Source organism: Hypanus sabinus, chromosome 9 (genome assembly GCF_030144855.1).
Source record: "Hypanus sabinus isolate sHypSab1 chromosome 9, sHypSab1.hap1, whole genome shotgun sequence".
Classification (NCBI taxonomy): Eukaryota; Metazoa; Chordata; class Chondrichthyes; order Myliobatiformes; family Dasyatidae; genus Hypanus; species Hypanus sabinus.
This window is the reverse complement of record NC_082714.1, coordinates 94,339,231-94,356,722: the sequence shown is the minus strand read 5'-3', so window position 1 is coordinate 94,356,722 and position 17,492 is coordinate 94,339,231. Positions and strand designations below refer to the sequence as shown.

Genomic DNA, 17,492 nt, shown 5'->3' with positions numbered 1-17,492 from the left:
CAACATCGAGGGCCGAAGGGTCCGTATTGTTTAGTGTCTAGCGTCTAGAAGAGCCTGATTGTTTCGCGCTACCCCTGGAACATGTACCCGGAACTGAAATTAAGAAGCAGAATTTAGAAATCAAAATTTGCCTTTTACTCGGTGTGGATGTGTGGGGCCTCAACAGATAATGAAAGGGCAAAGGGGGTTTCAAACCAAAGTGCACACAAAGTTACTCCTATTCCAGTTTAAGGAACACAGTAATTTAGCATGCAGTTGAAGCAAAGTTCTGCCTTGCACTGGGAGGTCAGACAGCTACCAAGAGGAATTGATCTGTTGTTTTGTTGTGTTTGTTCCTGTTGCTGCTGTTGCCTGTGTTGTTCTGCTGAACATTGTTATGCAATGTTGGAACCTGTGAGCTTGGCAATACTTGCACACTGCCCTCAGCGCATTCTTCATTGTGTTGGTTTATAAGACAATCGACGCATTTTAATCTATCTTTCTATGTACACGTGATAAATAAATCTGAATTTGAGCCTAAATCTGAGTGAAATCGTCATAAACAAATATGTAGACTTCACAACGCGGGTATATGGACCAGGATCGGTGTCTATTTATTTCTCTGAAAATCCCGCAAACAAGCATGAAAACGCGCCGCTCCAGACTTCGGTGCGTCAAGCCCTTTTGCAATAAGAACTTCTGCTCTTGTCTCAAACATTCCGAAACTTGTCAGAGACAGCTTCAAGCCTAACATTCCCATATTGACTCTGACCCACGATGAGATATTGAATGCAATGTTATCTAGCGAACGATAAAAGGAGAAGTGATCAGATTAAAGGACAAGACACTTCATGAAGCAAAAAGGAGGAAGTCCGGAGCCCGTTTCCTCTGGTTAGGCAGTCTTAAGATAGGGGGTGCAAAACTGGTATAGCTCCCTGGAAGTAGCAGCACAAGTCAACAGAGTGGTAAAGAAAGCGATTTTGTTTTCATCGATCGGTGTACTGAGTATAAGAGCTATGAAGTCAGGTTGTAGCTGAAAAAAGTTTGGTTAGGCCGCACTTTGCGTGCAATTCCGGTCACCCCATTTCAAGAGGCACTAGAGAAGGTGTACAATAGCGGCAGAAAAATGATAGCAGGATTAGATTACATTAAAGATAAGGAGAGGATTGACAAATCCGCCCTGTTTTCTCTGGAGACTAGGTAGTGGAGGGGACGTATGATCAAACTTTAAAAATCTGTGAGGGGAATAGAAAGGGAAAGCACTCAAAAGGGTTAACTATTGTAGGAATATCATTTACTGGAGAGCCTGGCATTAAGATTGGAGGGGATTGTTTAAACGAGGTGCACATGGGATAAATTGCATACACAGAGAGTATTGGGTGCCTGAAAACACAGCTACGTGTGTAGTCCGAAGTCGGCTATTGATGTTTAGGTCTCTTAGATAGGACATAAATGTTCAAGGATGGCGGGATACCCAATACGTGCAAGAAAGAGGAATTAGTTAAATTTGACATAACATTCCTACGCTGTACTGTTTGATGTTCTATATTACTGATCGCCTGCTCTCCTATTCTCTCTCTCTGTGTCTCGATCTCGATCTCTCTCTGAAACACACAGAAACACACACACACACACACACACACAAACAATCATCATCACCATCATCATCTCTCCCACTGTCTCACTCCGACTATCGCAGAATTTCAGATTTGTAACCAAATGGACATTGTTTAAATTCTTAAATTCATTGCATGAGAAACAACAAATTGCAATATCTGAGACATATTCCTTGGAGTCAATGTGGGGTTCAGAGTCTTTCCGCAATTGCACCTCTTCAAAAGAAGACTACAGTGCTCTTCAAAGTTTTCACCCCTCACCCCCACTGATCTCATTCTGCACTGTCGCCTTTTTAGACCCGTCTACTCAGCTTCCATTGGTTGGACTGTACTATCAACCCAGGCCTCCCTTCTCACAGACGAAAACCCATCCCTGACAATACGATATGCTCCATTCATTAGTGTGATCTGGACTTCATCCAAGGGAGAAAGATAGAATAGGAGTAGCCCACCCTCACTGAACTGTGGTCGGACGAAATCTGAATTTTCTAACAAGTCTTGTAGAGGCTTCAAATTGTCCAGTAGCCCCTGAATGCGACCTCACCATTTTTGCTCTCTGTTTGCACTCCATATTTCAGAGAGATGCAGTCTACATTTTTTATTGTAATTTGAATGATCTTCCCTCTGTGTCCGGGTCTTCCCGGTAGGGCGATGAAAATACATTCCTCAAGCAGATTGCTACTGTGTATCTCAAATTTCTCATGAACAGATACAAGATGAAAAGAATTATGATCTTGCCAAAGAAAAGTCTATGAGCAGCATCCAGAGCGTGAAAGGTGCTGTAGAAATGCAAGATCGTCTTTCTCATTGTTGCAACATTTTTAGAATAGATGAATGAATGTCATCATCAAAATCAAACTACCTCGTATCGGTAATATTAAAAATCACAGCGGACTATATAAACAAGGCAACAAATAAACAGTCACAGAATCACAGAATGTCACAGGACGGAAACAGGACTTCCAGCCCAACTACCATCCAAGCACATCCCACTTGCCCGTGTTTGACCCATATCCCTCGAAACATTTCCTATGTATGTACTTCTATCTTTCCTTTAAATGTTATTGTTGTCGCCGTCTCGACAAATTCCACCGTCTTTGTAAAAAAGTATCCCTAAAGTTCCTACTCTCTTTCTCCTTCGCTTGATACCTCTGCTCTCAATTTCTTGATAATCGAGCTCTGTGAGTAAAGAAATTCACTATATAGTTGCATCTCGTGATTTAACACGCCACTATAAGATCACTTCTCAGACTTCCGTGCTCTAAGGAATGAAGCCCTGTCCCTTCTAATGTATGCCTGAAACTCGCTTGCGAGATCTAGCACCACTAAACCTTTAATACACTCTTCCTAGTTTAATGACGTATGACCTACAGCAGGGTAAAAACTGGACGCAGTACTCCAAACGTATTCTCGCCAGCATCTCTCAGTGGCTACCTTATCTGGTCGTTAGTGCAAATATCTAATCAGCTAATCAGGTGGTAAGAATTCAATGCATCAAAGCATGGTTAAGACTTTCAATTGCTGCTCATACCAAATATAAGAATGGGCAAGGCATCTGATCTTAGTGACTTTGACTCTGGAATGATTGATGAGTGGGTAAATGAACGCTGTATCAGCTGATCCCCAGGGATTTTCATGCTCAACAATTTCTGGAGTTTAGAGAAAATGGTACGAAAAACAAATAATATCATCCTAAGCGGCTATTCTGTGGGCCCAATCGCCTTGGTAATGAGGTCAGAGGAGTATATCCAGAATGGTACAATGAGACAGGAAGGTGGTAATGACACAAATAACATTCATTACAACAGTGTTGTGCAGAAGAGTGATTCATAACGCACAACACGTCGAACTCTGAAGTAAGTAAATCTTCAAGACCACGAACAATCATACAGTGACCACTTTACTAGGTACTCATAATAACGTAGCCGCTAAGTATATGAAAAATAACGTACCAAAAGTAATTGCAGATGAATTCGGTACAAGCGATGAGATGCAGTCTAAATGAGTTAAATGCCGATGTCATTGGCAACACGTGCGGAGTAAAGGAGTGAAATTCTGATATTGTTTCAATCACAAGGCCTCTCCCACTTAACCGATACACATTACTCCTCCAACACTGCGCACAAAAAAAAATAAAACGGGTCACTAAAGATCAAGGAAGTTGCATCTATTTGAATGACTTCTATTTGTTCTGAACGGCACAATATTCCAGATTTTAGAAAATATACCGTACTATGAGCTGTACCTCGGGAAACACGAACTCATAGTTGATACTGAATAAGATAAAAGGCAGAGAAGAAGCTAACATAATTAACCCGTTCCCACCCACAGACTCACAGACTCTCTCTCTCTCACACACACACACACACACACACACACACACACACATTACTGAAAGAATTCAGAGAATCAAGAAATACATATGGAGGGGTGGAGGGGAATCCACAGTCGATGTTTCGGGCCATAGACACTGCCTGACTTTTTGAGTTCCTCCAGCATGGTGTGTGTTCTGACCAGATTTCCAGCATCTGTTGAATCTAATTTATTTTTGACAAGAATGAGACTAGTGGTTGGCTGCAAAACTGCAGTGGGAGGAGGGCAATCTTAAGGATAATCCCTAATAAATCCACCGTGGAATTCTGGAAACTATACTCTGAGAGTGGAAAGAACGCGGAATTCGCTGGAGATGGTGAACAACAGAAGCGGATTTAATATGCAGGTGTGTTGTCACAGGAAAGGGAGAGAAACGGAAGCAGATGGTGATAGGTGGGATGGAGAGAGGTGAGTGCCTGTTACTGCAGAGCAAAAACACGGATTGATCTTCTGCATGGACGGTCCCACGCCCCGTTACAAAAGCGTGAGGCTTGAGCACGGTTTAGCAACCCCATCTTGTAAAAAAAAACCCTCGCCCCAGAAACGCCAACAGAGGCAGCAAAAGCCACATCCCTCGGAATGCAAAGATCCTCGAAGATGGGGCTGCATTTGGAGACAGTTTGAAGGACTGGACAGAGGATTCTGGAAAATGCTATCAATGGTCTATGATGTAGTAGGGAAGAAGAAGAAGAAGAAGAAGAAGAAGAAGAAGAAGAAGAAGAAGAAGAAGAAGAAGAAGAAGAAGAAGAAGAAGAAGAAGAAGAAGAAGAAGAAGAAGAAGAAGAAGAAGAAGAAGAAGAAGAAGAAGAAGAAGAAGAAGAAGAAGAAGAAGAAGAAGAAGAAAAGAAGAAAAATTGCTACTGAGGCGAAAGGCGGCCAAATGAATCTTCTGCGCTGTAGAGATTTTGCAGGAGCCCTTGTTGGATGACAGTAACTTTCAGAGTGCAGTCATAAAATGCTGAAACAACACTGACCTCGGGCAGATTATTTGGAGAGGAATAAACGTTTCGAGTTGAGGCTTTTCATCAGGACTGATGAATTTGAGATGAGGTACGAAGAATAAAATAGAATTACTTTTAAAATTAAAGTGTAACTGTTGGTGTTGGACCAAAGTAGTCATGTTGTGCTGAAAGCGAATCGGCGCTCGAGAGAAATTTGTCCTTCAGGGCAATGAATCAACCCTGATGCAAAGGCGGCAACGTGCTGTCATCAGAGACATTCAGTGAACGCTACCGTGAAACTTGCTGACAGACTCATTCACAGTGCATCTGTCTTACATTCAGACGCTTCAAATACTGACAAACAGTTGCAGCAACAATTAACGCTTGAAATGGATAAAGTAACCGAACTAGATGTTCTTTGTGGGTTTCCTGTTTTCGTAGCTTGGACGCTGCTGCCCAGAGTTCAGCCTTTTAGACTTCATATTATGTGACACACAGGATGGCCCTGCGACCGAAGTGATTGCAGTGGAAATTTACCGCATAAGCTACGCTTTATGTTGCGTCCGGTTTACCCCGCTTCGTAATGTAAACAGCTAACTTTAACTTTAATAAATAGAAACTTAACACTGGAGCACTATAATCTCGGGACACAGACAATCTCCAAGAGGATCTGCTTGATTGCATACAGTCATGCTAACGTGTCCCGCATAATCCAGTAACAATATGACATAGGAGCAGAATTAGGCTATTTAGTCCATCGAATCTGCTCCACCATTCTAACATGTCTGATTTATTTCTTTCTCAAACCATGTCCTGCGTTTGCCTTGAGAAGTTTCCTTAATCAGGAACCTATTAGCCTTCACCCTAAATATAACCAATGGCTTGGATCCACAGCTATCTGTGGCAACGAGTTCCATTGATTCACTACGCCCTGGCTGAAGAAATTTCTCCTTATCTCTGGTCTAAAGGGTCGACATACGTAACTGAGGCTGTGCGCACTGGTCCTAGAGTCTACTGCAACTGGAAATAACTTTTCTACCTTCACTCTTTCAATATTTGACAAGTTTTCAGTGAAATTCCACCCCACACCTCATTCTTCTAAACTCCTGACAGTATAAGCCCAGAGGCATCAAACGGTACTCATAATGTCAGCTCATCTTTTCTTAGATAAGGTGCCCAAAGCTACACACTATAGTTCAGGAGTTGCCTGACCAGTTTCTTATAAAGCCGGATCATTGTACAATGCTAAGCAAATCATCATTCATTGTAACCTTCTTTCCCTGTAGGAATATGGTGACTTCAAGACTAGGTCAGAGATTGCAAATCCAAGAGCGAGTAACAATTTGTGACGAGACAATCCAGTTTTACCTTCGCACGGTTACGATTACGATGGAATACGCTCTATTGACCTGAAATGGCTCTGCACGGACCTCGTGAACTCGGTATTATCTATTACAAAGTACACGTACCGAAATTCACTGAATTACGCCCCCACACAGCTCCAATGCCGCTTCCCAGACCCTGGCCAAGCGGTTCAAGTGTAGCAGGGACGGGGATACACTACTGCAGGTTTCCCTCCAAGTCGTGAGTTACCCTGGCTGGCATATCTGGGTTCCGTCAATATCAGGCTCTGATTTTTTTCCTCCCAGTATAGCATTAGGTAACTACATAAGACGGACTGCAGTAAGGAAACACCGTCGACTCATCGCAAGCTCCTGCAAGGAATTTGGCATGAGGACATGAAAATTGGTTTTGTTAGCGATACATATGTTTAACCCCCAAAAAGCAGGCTCAAACCATCCTCTCTTTGGAAGTCTTTCTGAGCAATTCTCCATAGTCGTTTGACCTTGTGACGCACTGACGTGGTAACCAAGTGTAACCCGCGCAAGGCGCGGTATGGGTGCAGTGGACCTGCCCCCGAAGCTCGTCAGCTAGCATGGACAACGGCAGTTAAGCGGCTGCACAGAGCAGCTGTTAAACTCACTGAGACCCCGGGAGTGGAGAGCAGCGATAACCAACCACCGAGCTGAGTCCAAATGATGATGAAAGTTTTATTCTTGTTCGTTACTGTTCAGATATTCTGTGTTTGCGGTGAGTGAGTCGGGTTTGGGAACTCACAAACGAGTCCTAGCAAGTTAGTTATCCAGTACATTAAAAATCCCATGCACTTAGGAAAATAAGCCAGTGAATCAAATAACTCTAGAATCTCATTAATGCTGATTCTAAAACTTTCTAAGTAAATTCAAAATTATTTTTATGAGCCTTGCTCATTTTCTTTTGGTGAAGTTTATCTGGCATAAGTAACCCCAAACGCCGAGCAGAATATTTCGCGAGCCATACCTGAAAATGTCACCAAACGTCTCAATTGAAGGTCACCTCCGGATAGATAGACAAAGTAATTTTACCGACTACACATCCTGTAAATGAATAAGGGAAATGTCTTGCGATATTGAACGGGTCAGCTTCAAACATCCTTCTGGTTCTCTGTTAGATGTTACTTAGACGCCTTCGCCAATAAATGCAACTGAGAATGTCGGCGCAGTTTTAAAGTGCAGGCAATCTGCTTAATTTCTAGTTAGTTCTGTTCCTGATATTTTTAGTTGACTGATAATAATTCGTGTTGCAGCATCCGAGCCGTTTTCTGTGAGTCCGGCTGCAGCAACTGCAGATGTAGGTCAGACAGTTAAACTGTCCTGTGAATTTAAGAACAAACTAGAGTTCGGGAGACGTATTTTCTGGTACAGACACCGTGCTGATGAACCCCCGGTAGCGATCAGAACCACCGACTGCCAAAAGACCGGTTGTAGGGCTACTTACAAAAAAGGCTCTGGTGATCGCACATCAGTGCTGGAAATCCGGAACGTAAGTGTGGAGGATTCGGGTTTCTACTACTGTGCTGAGATAAGAAGCTATCCACCGCTTGTGAAAGGACCTAGACTCATTGTTGGAGGTAAGAGAAATCGGCACTGGGATTATACTCACTCATGTACTTCGGTTAAAGCTCCGATTAACTGTGTCCCAATCTCTGTCAGACAGCTCCACCAGTCGGACCTACATGCAGCTCTTTGTCCCGACGTCAGAGGTGAACGGATCCGTTCCCTTGGTGTGTCTGGTGGGCGGCCTGTCTTCCAAGCAGATTGTCATTTACTGGAACATATCCAGACAGATCACGGAAGGATGGAGCGATGCCGGCACGCGTGACCCTGACGGGAGCTACAGTGTTAGAAGTCAGGTACTGGTCTCAGTGAAAACATGGATAAACGGAGGAGTCAGCAGCTGTATCGCACAATTCGAGGGTGGGGGAAAGACGAGGACTATGAGTTTCTCCCATCCCAACATTGAACCAGATCAAGGTAAGGCGATGTTTTGCACATATTGATACTCTTCCGTGGGTGAAAGGCGGAGCAGTCTCGATGGACCGTACGACCTAATTATTCTCCTATTTCTTATGTCTACGGGAATAGACTGCCGGTACACTAATGTCACGGTAGGTATTAGTCTGTATTTATCCGTTTTTAAGGATCTCCAACAACACGAACTTTGCGTGTCCGAATCTAGAGCCCTATGAGTAGCAGGGGGCGAAGCTCCTCTTTCACTCTCTGATGTCCGTGATGTACTCATGGTGGAGTTAGAAACGGCTTCCGAAAATTACGCAGGGCCACCAAGAAGGGAAAACGTTGACTTTCCAAAGTGGGATGGTGAATCATAAAACTGAATGGAAGGATCAAGGTAACTGAAAAGAGCGGGTAAACGATCAATGGATGAGTCGTTCTTCACTTCCGTTGCCATGGGCTTCTGGTCGTCCATTAAGGCTGAAGGATCAAGGGTCAAATTTATTCGCCATATACATTTTCATACGTTAGAAATTTGCTGTAGTAGCTAGTCAGTGTTTGACATGCAACATATATAATTAAGATAACATCCACCGATGTTACCCTCAGATTGTAGAACATCACTGGTGGGGATGGTAACTGTCTGGACAGTCTCAATCTGGCTCCAAACGACGGCATCGATTTAGATTTGTGCTCTTGTTGTTTAGAATTAGTGTACATCTGTTTAGAGTCATTCACATTACAACCAAATGGAAGCCCGAATAAAATGTTAATTGGAAGCGATGATTTCAACAAGTAACAATTCTTTCTCTCCAGATTGGTGTCTTCTCAGAACAATCCTACTTGAGGTGCTGTTATTTCTGGTTATCGTCATTTCTTTTTGGATCTCTAAAGAGCGTAGACCAGGTGAGGATTCATTTTCACAGGTATATCCATACAACTATCAACACTTACCGCAGGCCCACTTCGATATTCTGTATAATTTCAGCTAATGGGTTTAGAATAGAGGACGCAGGAAGCAATTGAGGCAGGGAGTGGTGCAAATGGGACTCAAGTCTTGGAGGGTAGGGATCTGAGAGATGGAATGTCTGAAGTTCTATATAACGTGTTTCCCATTATCAGTGGTATCTCAGTGTATTTTGCTTATATTATTATTACTATTGCATTATTTCCTCTCTCAAGCTGGTAAAACCTGAGATACGGACACATCTAAGCACAATTGGTAGGAACGTATGTACTATTCCAGAAATGTTTACTATTGTCGCTTTCTGAGGATTGATATAAACATTGATATGTAGCCCTAATTGTTTAATTATATTTTGTAGAGACGATTGGGACAATGTAAGCCCTGTTCATGTTCCATAGACTTTCATTTTACTCGTTTAATTTTGAATATATCCCATGTTTCTCACATTGATGTTTTCTGTAATTAAAATTATTCTATCTATGAAGTACGTTTTTCTCGCTTAATTATCCTGTAATATTATATTCGGACATTTATAATGGATTGTCCTGGTAATAAAGTATCGTTCACAACATAGCAATACACACAGAATGCTGTAGGAATTCGGCAGTCCAGACAGCATCTATGAAAAAGTATAAAAAGTCGGTGTTCCGGCCCGAGACCCTTCATCAGCATTTTGTGTTTATTACTTCGATTTACAGCATTACAGACTTTTTCTTGCTCAGTCATAATATAATTTGAAGCTCGCTGACACTAAAACTGAATCAAGCTTGCTTTTTTGGTAAGGTACAGTGTGTTTTATGTGTTTAGATTCTAGAGGAAGATTTTAGTGAATGATGTTTACCAGCTGTTTCTGCCTGTGCAGGTAGTCAGACTGAGTTAAACTGCTGCCAGATCCCGTAACGTGTTGGAATATTCCTGGTTTCTCTCGGCATGTTCTGCGTTTATCGTTTTGACTTTTTGATTTTATATGTTTTTGTGTTACCAGCCTGGTCCTGTATTGCCACAAGGAACCCTTATTTCTGGGAAGCGGCCTTCAACTCTGAGCTAGGCATTCGACACTGCCTTGTCGAAATCTTCTCCAATCGCGGGAAATTTTCCATGGAGTGTCAGGCTCTTCAGTTAGTTAACCGTTTCTTCTGCGGTGACAATTTCTTTACTTTTTTTCTGAGTTGTGCTCTCAGTGAAGCTTAGTGGTTTGTGCTTTTGTATGTACTAGCATGGAGTGCTGAATTCATTTGTCGTCTATGAAAATATATCCGTAAAAGTGTTATCCAACTGTTGTGTAATTTTTTTCTCTGCTTTTCCTCTTCTTCCTTCTGTCTCAGGTAGTGGTTTCAAGTATGCACAGTGTTTTCTAAGGTTTGTCATTTCAGTTCTTTTTTTTTCTTTGTAACTTTTGCAGATCGGTTTCAGACCACGATATTATACTAAATGAATACGTAAATACAGGTCCAGCGAAAGCGCTCATTGGCTTTGTCATATTTTTAGTTTGGGTGGATGGGTGGATATGCGTCTCGACTAAAGGAGGTTTAAGTCTCTTTTTCCCTCCTCTAGATTGCAAGTCACATCTGAGCAAGGAGTAGCACCAGCTTAGCCGCCCGCAACCCCGATTAAGGTTATATGAAGCCATGGAAGAATGTGGAGGATTGTCATATGAGCAGCTAGTGAATATCACCGGATCTGGTTAGGGGAACACTGATGCCAGGCAAACATTCTCTAAGCAGTAATGATAATGCCTGGGGTATAACCCGGCATATTATGATGGTGATCATGGCATTTTTACTATAGAGCTCTTTTTACTATTTTTTTTCGGCTCAAGCTGGTAACATCTGAGGTACGGGCATATCCATACACACACATTTCTCAATTTCTTCCAACTTTCGGACTATTCAAATGGTTTCTAGTACTGTGGCTTTCTCAGGATTTACATAAATGTTGCCTTGCACGTCTAATCTTTAACGCTATTGCATTGTGACATTGGGATAATGTTGTAGATATTCCTATCGGAACAATGCACTGCTCATGTTCCATAAACTTTCAATTTCCTCTTTTCATCCAACATGTACCTGGTGGTTTTGACTTATACTGAATTCTGTATGTTATGCGTGTTTCAATTGGCTATATCTATTGAGTAAGTTGGATTGCCCTATCAATAATAATGCATTGGTCATAATATAATTTGCAGGACACAGGGTCTAAAATGGATAAGGCCTGTATTTCTACGAAAATGCAGAGTCTTTCATAGGTTTGCACTTCAGGGCAAGATTTTAGTGAATGATTCTTGCCGCTTGATTATGCGCGTATAAGTAAACCAATCGGGTTAAACTGCTGTAGGTTCCTGCAGTTTGTTGCTTTGGATTGTTTCTAGTTTCCCTTTGCATTTTCTGCATTCATCGTCTAGGATTTTCTGGTCTTTGGTTGTATTTTTGATAATTTTGGTGTTAAACAACAACGCTACTATGTTCAACCTTTACTTATTAATCATACCACAAGCCCGGAGAGCATCCTTGTACATCCCCTCTGTGCGCTTTGCACGGTTTGTCTGTAATGCAGCAATCAGAAAGGTACTCAATACTCCATAGTTTTTTACTCGACACCCCAACCAATAAAGAGAAACAACCCGTTTGCCAATGTTACGCTCAGTCATCCCTATCTTAGAACAGTCAGTTATTGTGTTCCTAAACACAGGGCCAGTTGGACTCACCAGATAATGTTTTAACATCTCCTCGTGGATGCACTGAAGAAATCAAGAAACATGTTATTGGAGGGAATCATGAGTATAATTCCGAGAATGAAGAGATTCACATATGAGGAGCGTTTGGCAGATCTGGGCATGAACTCACCGGAACGCGAGGGTGGGGGCGGGGGAGAGTCTTACTGAACACTTCCGAACATTAAAAGGACGAGATAAGGTGGATGTGCAGAGGATGTTTCCTATTGTGTGGGTGTCCAGACCTAGAGGGCTCGGCCTCAGAATTGAGGGGGTGATCCATTAGAACAAAGGGAAGGATGGATTTTAGCCAGAAAGTAGTAAATCTGTGGAATGCTTTGCCGTAAACAGCTGAGAAGACAAGACCGTGGGTGTATTTAAAGCGAAAATTGATAGTTTTCCGACGAGTCATGGCATCCGAGGTTATATCCGAGGCAGGAAGCTGTGTGAGGTATGGGATCGGGGCTCAGCCATAACGGAATGGTGAAGCAGACTTAATATGCTCAATGACCTAAATCTGCTAATACGTTTTATGCTCTTTTAAGGTTTCAATACCTCCTCCTAAATGCATTGAAGAAATCATTCCCCATGTAAGCCCCTGTAGGTTTTACGAACTTGGGAATCGTTAAATTATTACGCTTTCATTGGTGTGTACTATTCCATGACGGGATGGTTTGTGCATTTGGGAATTATTCTTATGTTGGGGATCATTCTCATATTAAAGAAGGAATAAGAAAGTAATGACGCATCTGCGAGCAATTGGGGAATGCGAAATAATGAGACACTGTTAGCATAGCATACGATTGGTTGGTATATTGGGGTCTATTTCCATATTTGGGATTTATTGACTATAAGACATTTCTGTGACTAATTATAAATTGGCCAGATAATAGATCTAATTCATATTCCATCAATGCACAGGGACACATCGTCAATCGGCGACGCGCCAGGGACACGGCAGTGCGGCTCAGGTACGGACGTTGTTTGAACGCCGTTCTAAGATTTACAAACCTGATGTTTGGAATTGGGTACTAAACATAATAGGTTTGAACGGAATCATTAGGGATTTATAAAACGGGAGACATATTTTACTAATCTGCTGGAGTTATATGAGGAGGTGTCTCGTAGAAGCAGGTCGGAACTGTCGTGAGTAAGTGAAACAATGTTAGATCGTGGTGTGCGATAACTTTAACTGCTAATGTTTGGTGCATTTCAGACATAAGCGCCCATAATTTACGCCTCTCTTGACTTCGCTGCATCCTTCTCTGCACGCAGATGAGAATCTAATTGGTTTCTACTTCGGTGGATTACGGAGATATGGTCTGAACCTGGGGTCACAATAAAACCTTCTGAACGAATCAATATCTGACGCTCCGGGCTCGTTTATTATGTCAAAAAAGAGGTGGATGAGCATGGTGGTTCGCGATTCGGACACGTTCTAAGCCTTAAGTGAAGTACAGAGGCTTCATGCATAGTTTGTATTCATTCTACTCTCGAAGTTTCCCTCGGAGTTATCATTTGATTATTTTCCTTTCCATAAATTATATACATTGTAATATGATTAAAAAGATCTGCTTTGAATTAAGTAATGACCATTTTCGTGTTTTTCCACTTGTGGTTACAACTTGTGCTGCAGCTCAAACACTTACTGTGCACTATGCTTATAGGATACCTTTATATTTATTGCGATTCTTTGCGTTTGTATTGTGTTGTTTCTGCTTATTGTGTTGTTTTTATGCTGCGTCGGATTTTGGACAACAATCATTTTGTCCTATTTATAAAGTCGTGTGCTGAAGAATGACAATAAATAATCTTGACTCTTGAATTTTGAGCTGCAGAAACCGCTACTTGGCAACCTCCCGAAACATTTGGAAAAAGTAGGGCGCCCACATCTGATGAAGACGTCTTTAGCCGTTTAGAGAACACAGCGGGGATTTTGTTCAGAAACCATAAGACCACATGGCGTAGGAACAGACTAAGCCGTCCGGACCACCGGGTTGCTCCGTTAATCCATCAGTGCCGATTTATTATGACTCTCAACACCATTTTTTCTGCCTTCCTTTGACATACTTACTAATCAAGAACCTATCAATCCCCGTTTTGAAATATACTCAGAATTTGGCCTTAACATCTGTCCGTGGTAATGAATTCCACAGATTCACCACCTCCTCTATAAATAAATATCTCCCCATCTCGGCTCTAAAGGGAAGTCCCTCGATTGAGCGGCTCTGCCTTTGGTCTTAGATTTTGCCACTAATGAAAATATTTTGTCCTCCACATCCACTCTAGCTCGCTCTTTTATTGTTTAACATGCTTCACTGAGATCCCGCTCATTCTACAAAACTCTAGGTATCAAACGGTTCTCATGTGGTAACGCTTTCGTTCCCGGAATCATTCTCGTTAACTTTTTATTGGATCCTCTCCAACGCCAATACATTCCATCATAGATACGGGGCCCAAAACTGCTCAAAATACACTAAATGTATTCTGACCAAATATCTGAGACACCTTCCAAGACTCATTCCTGAAACTGGTTTTGTAGTTTCTGTACGACTCTCGTGTTCTTTTGAACTTCTTGAAATTAAAGCTGCAGGTAGAATAGTAAGGAATTATTTAATTGTCTTTCAACATATTAGTAGCGATTGGAAAGAACTTGCACCGGTTGTTAGAGTCCCTCTAATAAGAGGAGGCAGAGCAGGAGTTTCCAGATTGAAGTAATGGAATTCTCTGTAACAGAGGCTAGAAAAAAAATGTAAAATCTTCTGGTGCAAATGGTAAAGAATGCCGAAATAATTGGTCCTTTAAAATCTGATGCTGAACGTTTTTTTTTTATTATTAACTCTGAAAACTAAGGGAATCGGGGATAGACCGATCAGTCCGAATAATATCCTGACGGACATTATGTCAATTGGTTTGGACAGGGAAAACTGCTCGACATCTACGGATTTACCCACGCTACCATCTTCTGTCTGAGGAATGATATCTTCCTCTTATCGGCAGCACTACACCGAGCCTCGGCTGAACAGAAATAAACATTGCGAGGCGTTTTGGGAATCGGCAATGAAGTGAAGATTGACTAAATATCAATCTGCTGGAATTTACTTTAGTTGTGGAAATATTATTTCAGGTGTCCTGTGTGAGTTATATATATTGTTTTGATTCGCAGCTTGATCTGGAGGAAGGCATTTTCATTTGGCTGCAGACATGTGTAAGGTTGAATGACAGTAAATAGAACTTGAACTGAGGCATCCCACGCATACCATAAGATTGGGAAATATTTTTAGATCTAAAGCAGTGCGTCTACTGACGGTAATTAAGCAGGGTTGCTTGTCTTTCTTGACGAAGGTGTTCTCATTGTGTAAGTATTTCACTCACTCTGTGCCTTTTTAAGCATAATCTGTTAATAGTGGTGGCTTCAAACACCCTTGGTTTCTTGAGATAACATATAGATATGCCTACAAGAAGAAAGTCTATCACGGCGAATCGCGCATGGAATGATTGCCGATATATCCGTAGGCTTGGAAGAGAACCGAAACATCGGTCAGTTACCGAAATTACGTCATGTGTTTAAAGGCAGCTGTGTGGTAAGCCCCGCGCCGTGTCAATTCGCTCTACAGGTTTTCGGTTTAAAGTCTAAACGTCAGTAGGTTCGTCCAACTGCAAAGGGTGCAATGTGATACGTAACGTTGAACACGCGTGTGGAAATCGCTGGACAAACCAGGCAAGAAGCGGGTGGTTTCATGCCACATTCCTTTGCTTCTCTCAGCCGTATGGCCCTTTTACTTTATTTTTCTAACTCTGCTGCACTTATTTTTTGTTACTGTAACACTGTAGTCTGCATCCCTATTCCTTTCAATAAGAGCATCGTTGGTCTGGTAGCTCAGGGCAGTATGTCTATATTAATCCCACACCCGTCTTTCCATCTGAAGTCAAAAAATCGACCCACTCGGTCACAAATATGAGCAGATGCTAAGACTCCAGAACCAATCGCGTAAAAAAATGGAAATTTATTACTGTTTCGTTGAAGAAATTTTCTCTCAGCTCAGCCCTGAATGTTCGACCCAATTTTAAAGCGTAGCAGTTGTTGCAGGTACTTACATTAAGAAAATTATTAACTCAGCCTTAAACCCGTCAGGCCTAAAGCAATGATTTCCTAGGTCTTGTGAGTTATCATGGAATTCTAAAGACCGTAGACATTGTCTTAGTTCTAAGTTTAACCTTGTAATCAAATCCTTGCAACAAAAGCCGGCAGACTCTTGTACCTGCACTTTGAGTTTCACGGGCTTGTGTAAAACTACATCTTGGGCACCTGTCACATCAACATCTTTCAGCTTTTAAAATTTAATATTTCATTACCACTTGTGGATTGATGTATTTGTCCTTAATATTTTTTTCTCGTTACAGTACATTTTGTTTCCTTTGTACCTTGAACGTTGGTTATAAACTTGTCACTTTAAATTAAAAAAATATTTTGTTTCCCTTAACAAACAATCAATCAATGCCAATATATCACATTAACTATAATAATTTTGTAATACAGCTCATCAACTCTTTTCAAAAAGATACGTTGTTGACTTATTCGCCTTTAACGCTTCTGTGAGTTAGAAATTCAAGTCGTAGTATTACCAGACAGATTTCACTCTGACAAATCCATAATTACTCTATCCCACTTTCTCATTTTTTTTTTCTGTTGCCGCATTCATATTAGCAGATCTTAACACTATCCTTGCCATAAATGTTCGGCTATTGTACTTTGTATATTATTTTCTTTTGCTGCTGTTCCTTGAAGGTTTTGGATGTGTTTACTGTACTTGAATCTGAGGAGATATCTATCACATTTAGAAAGATGACAATCAGTAGATATACAACATCCCAAAACTACTCTAGAAATCAGTCTCCAAAATTTAACACTTCCTTTCATGTCAATTTCACCACCTTCAAATGTGAGCTCGACTTTGTATAGCAGGGCAGCCGTGTTTCCATTGGAAATACAGTGATTTCCCACGGGAAATGCAGTGTTTCTTATTCTCTGACGGATTCAATTATTCCAGAAAATTTATTATCAAAGTACTTAAACATTACCATATACAACCTTGAGTTTAATGTCCTTGCAGGTGTCCACAGAAACTACAGAGAAACACAATAGAATCAATAAAAGACAGAATACAGGACGGACAAATAACCAGAAGGCAATCGACTGTGCAAATACAAAAATAAAACAAACAAAATAATGGTAATGATAATGAATAAATAAACATTAGTTATTGAGAACGCTAGGTGAAGAGGGAAAGTGAATCCATGTGTTCTGGCAAAAGAACATTGTTGGGATATGTGAAGTTGTGTGTAGTTATACCCTTTAGTTTAACAGGCTAGTGGTTGAGGGTTAATACCTCTTCCTGAATCTGATGTGTGTCCTGTACCTCCTTCCTGATGGCAGCAAAAAGTAGTGTGCACGGACTGAACGGAGGCATCTTTGATGATGAATGTTTCTTTCCTGCGACTGAGCTCGTGAGGATTTGTCAATGCAAAGATTTTACCCGTGATGAACTGGGCTGTATCCACTAGTTTTTTTTT

General features: G+C 41.4%; 1 protein-coding gene across 1 annotated transcript; it reads left to right on the top strand.

Annotated features, from left to right (window-relative positions):
* The first annotated feature begins 6,700 nt into the window (after nucleotides 1-6,700).
* On the top strand, nucleotides 6,701-13,566 carry LOC132398871 (uncharacterized). Its single transcript, XM_059978705.1, has 7 exons — nucleotides 6,701-7,000; nucleotides 7,536-7,859; nucleotides 7,942-8,262; nucleotides 9,058-9,147; nucleotides 10,534-10,567; nucleotides 12,840-12,889; nucleotides 13,194-13,566. Exons 1-7 carry the CDS (start codon nucleotides 6,946-6,948, stop codon nucleotides 13,259-13,261), a joined length of 942 nt encoding a protein of 313 aa, XP_059834688.1. The 5' UTR covers nucleotides 6,701-6,945; the 3' UTR covers nucleotides 13,262-13,566.
* The last annotated feature ends 3,926 nt before the right edge of the window (nucleotides 13,567-17,492 follow it).

Excerpts from the sequence above, each read along its gene's own strand:
- LOC132398871 (XM_059978705.1), top strand. The coding sequence starts at position 6,946 with ATGATGATGAAAGTTTTATTCTTGTTCGTTACTGTTCAGATATTCTGT. Across the intron at positions 9,148-10,533 it reads CTCTAAAGAGCGTAGACCAG|GTAGTGGTTTCAAGTATGCA; the intron begins GTGAGGATTCAT and ends CTTCTGTCTCAG. Across the intron at positions 12,890-13,193 it reads GACACGGCAGTGCGGCTCAG|ATGAGAATCTAATTGGTTTC; the intron begins GTACGGACGTTG and ends CTCTGCACGCAG.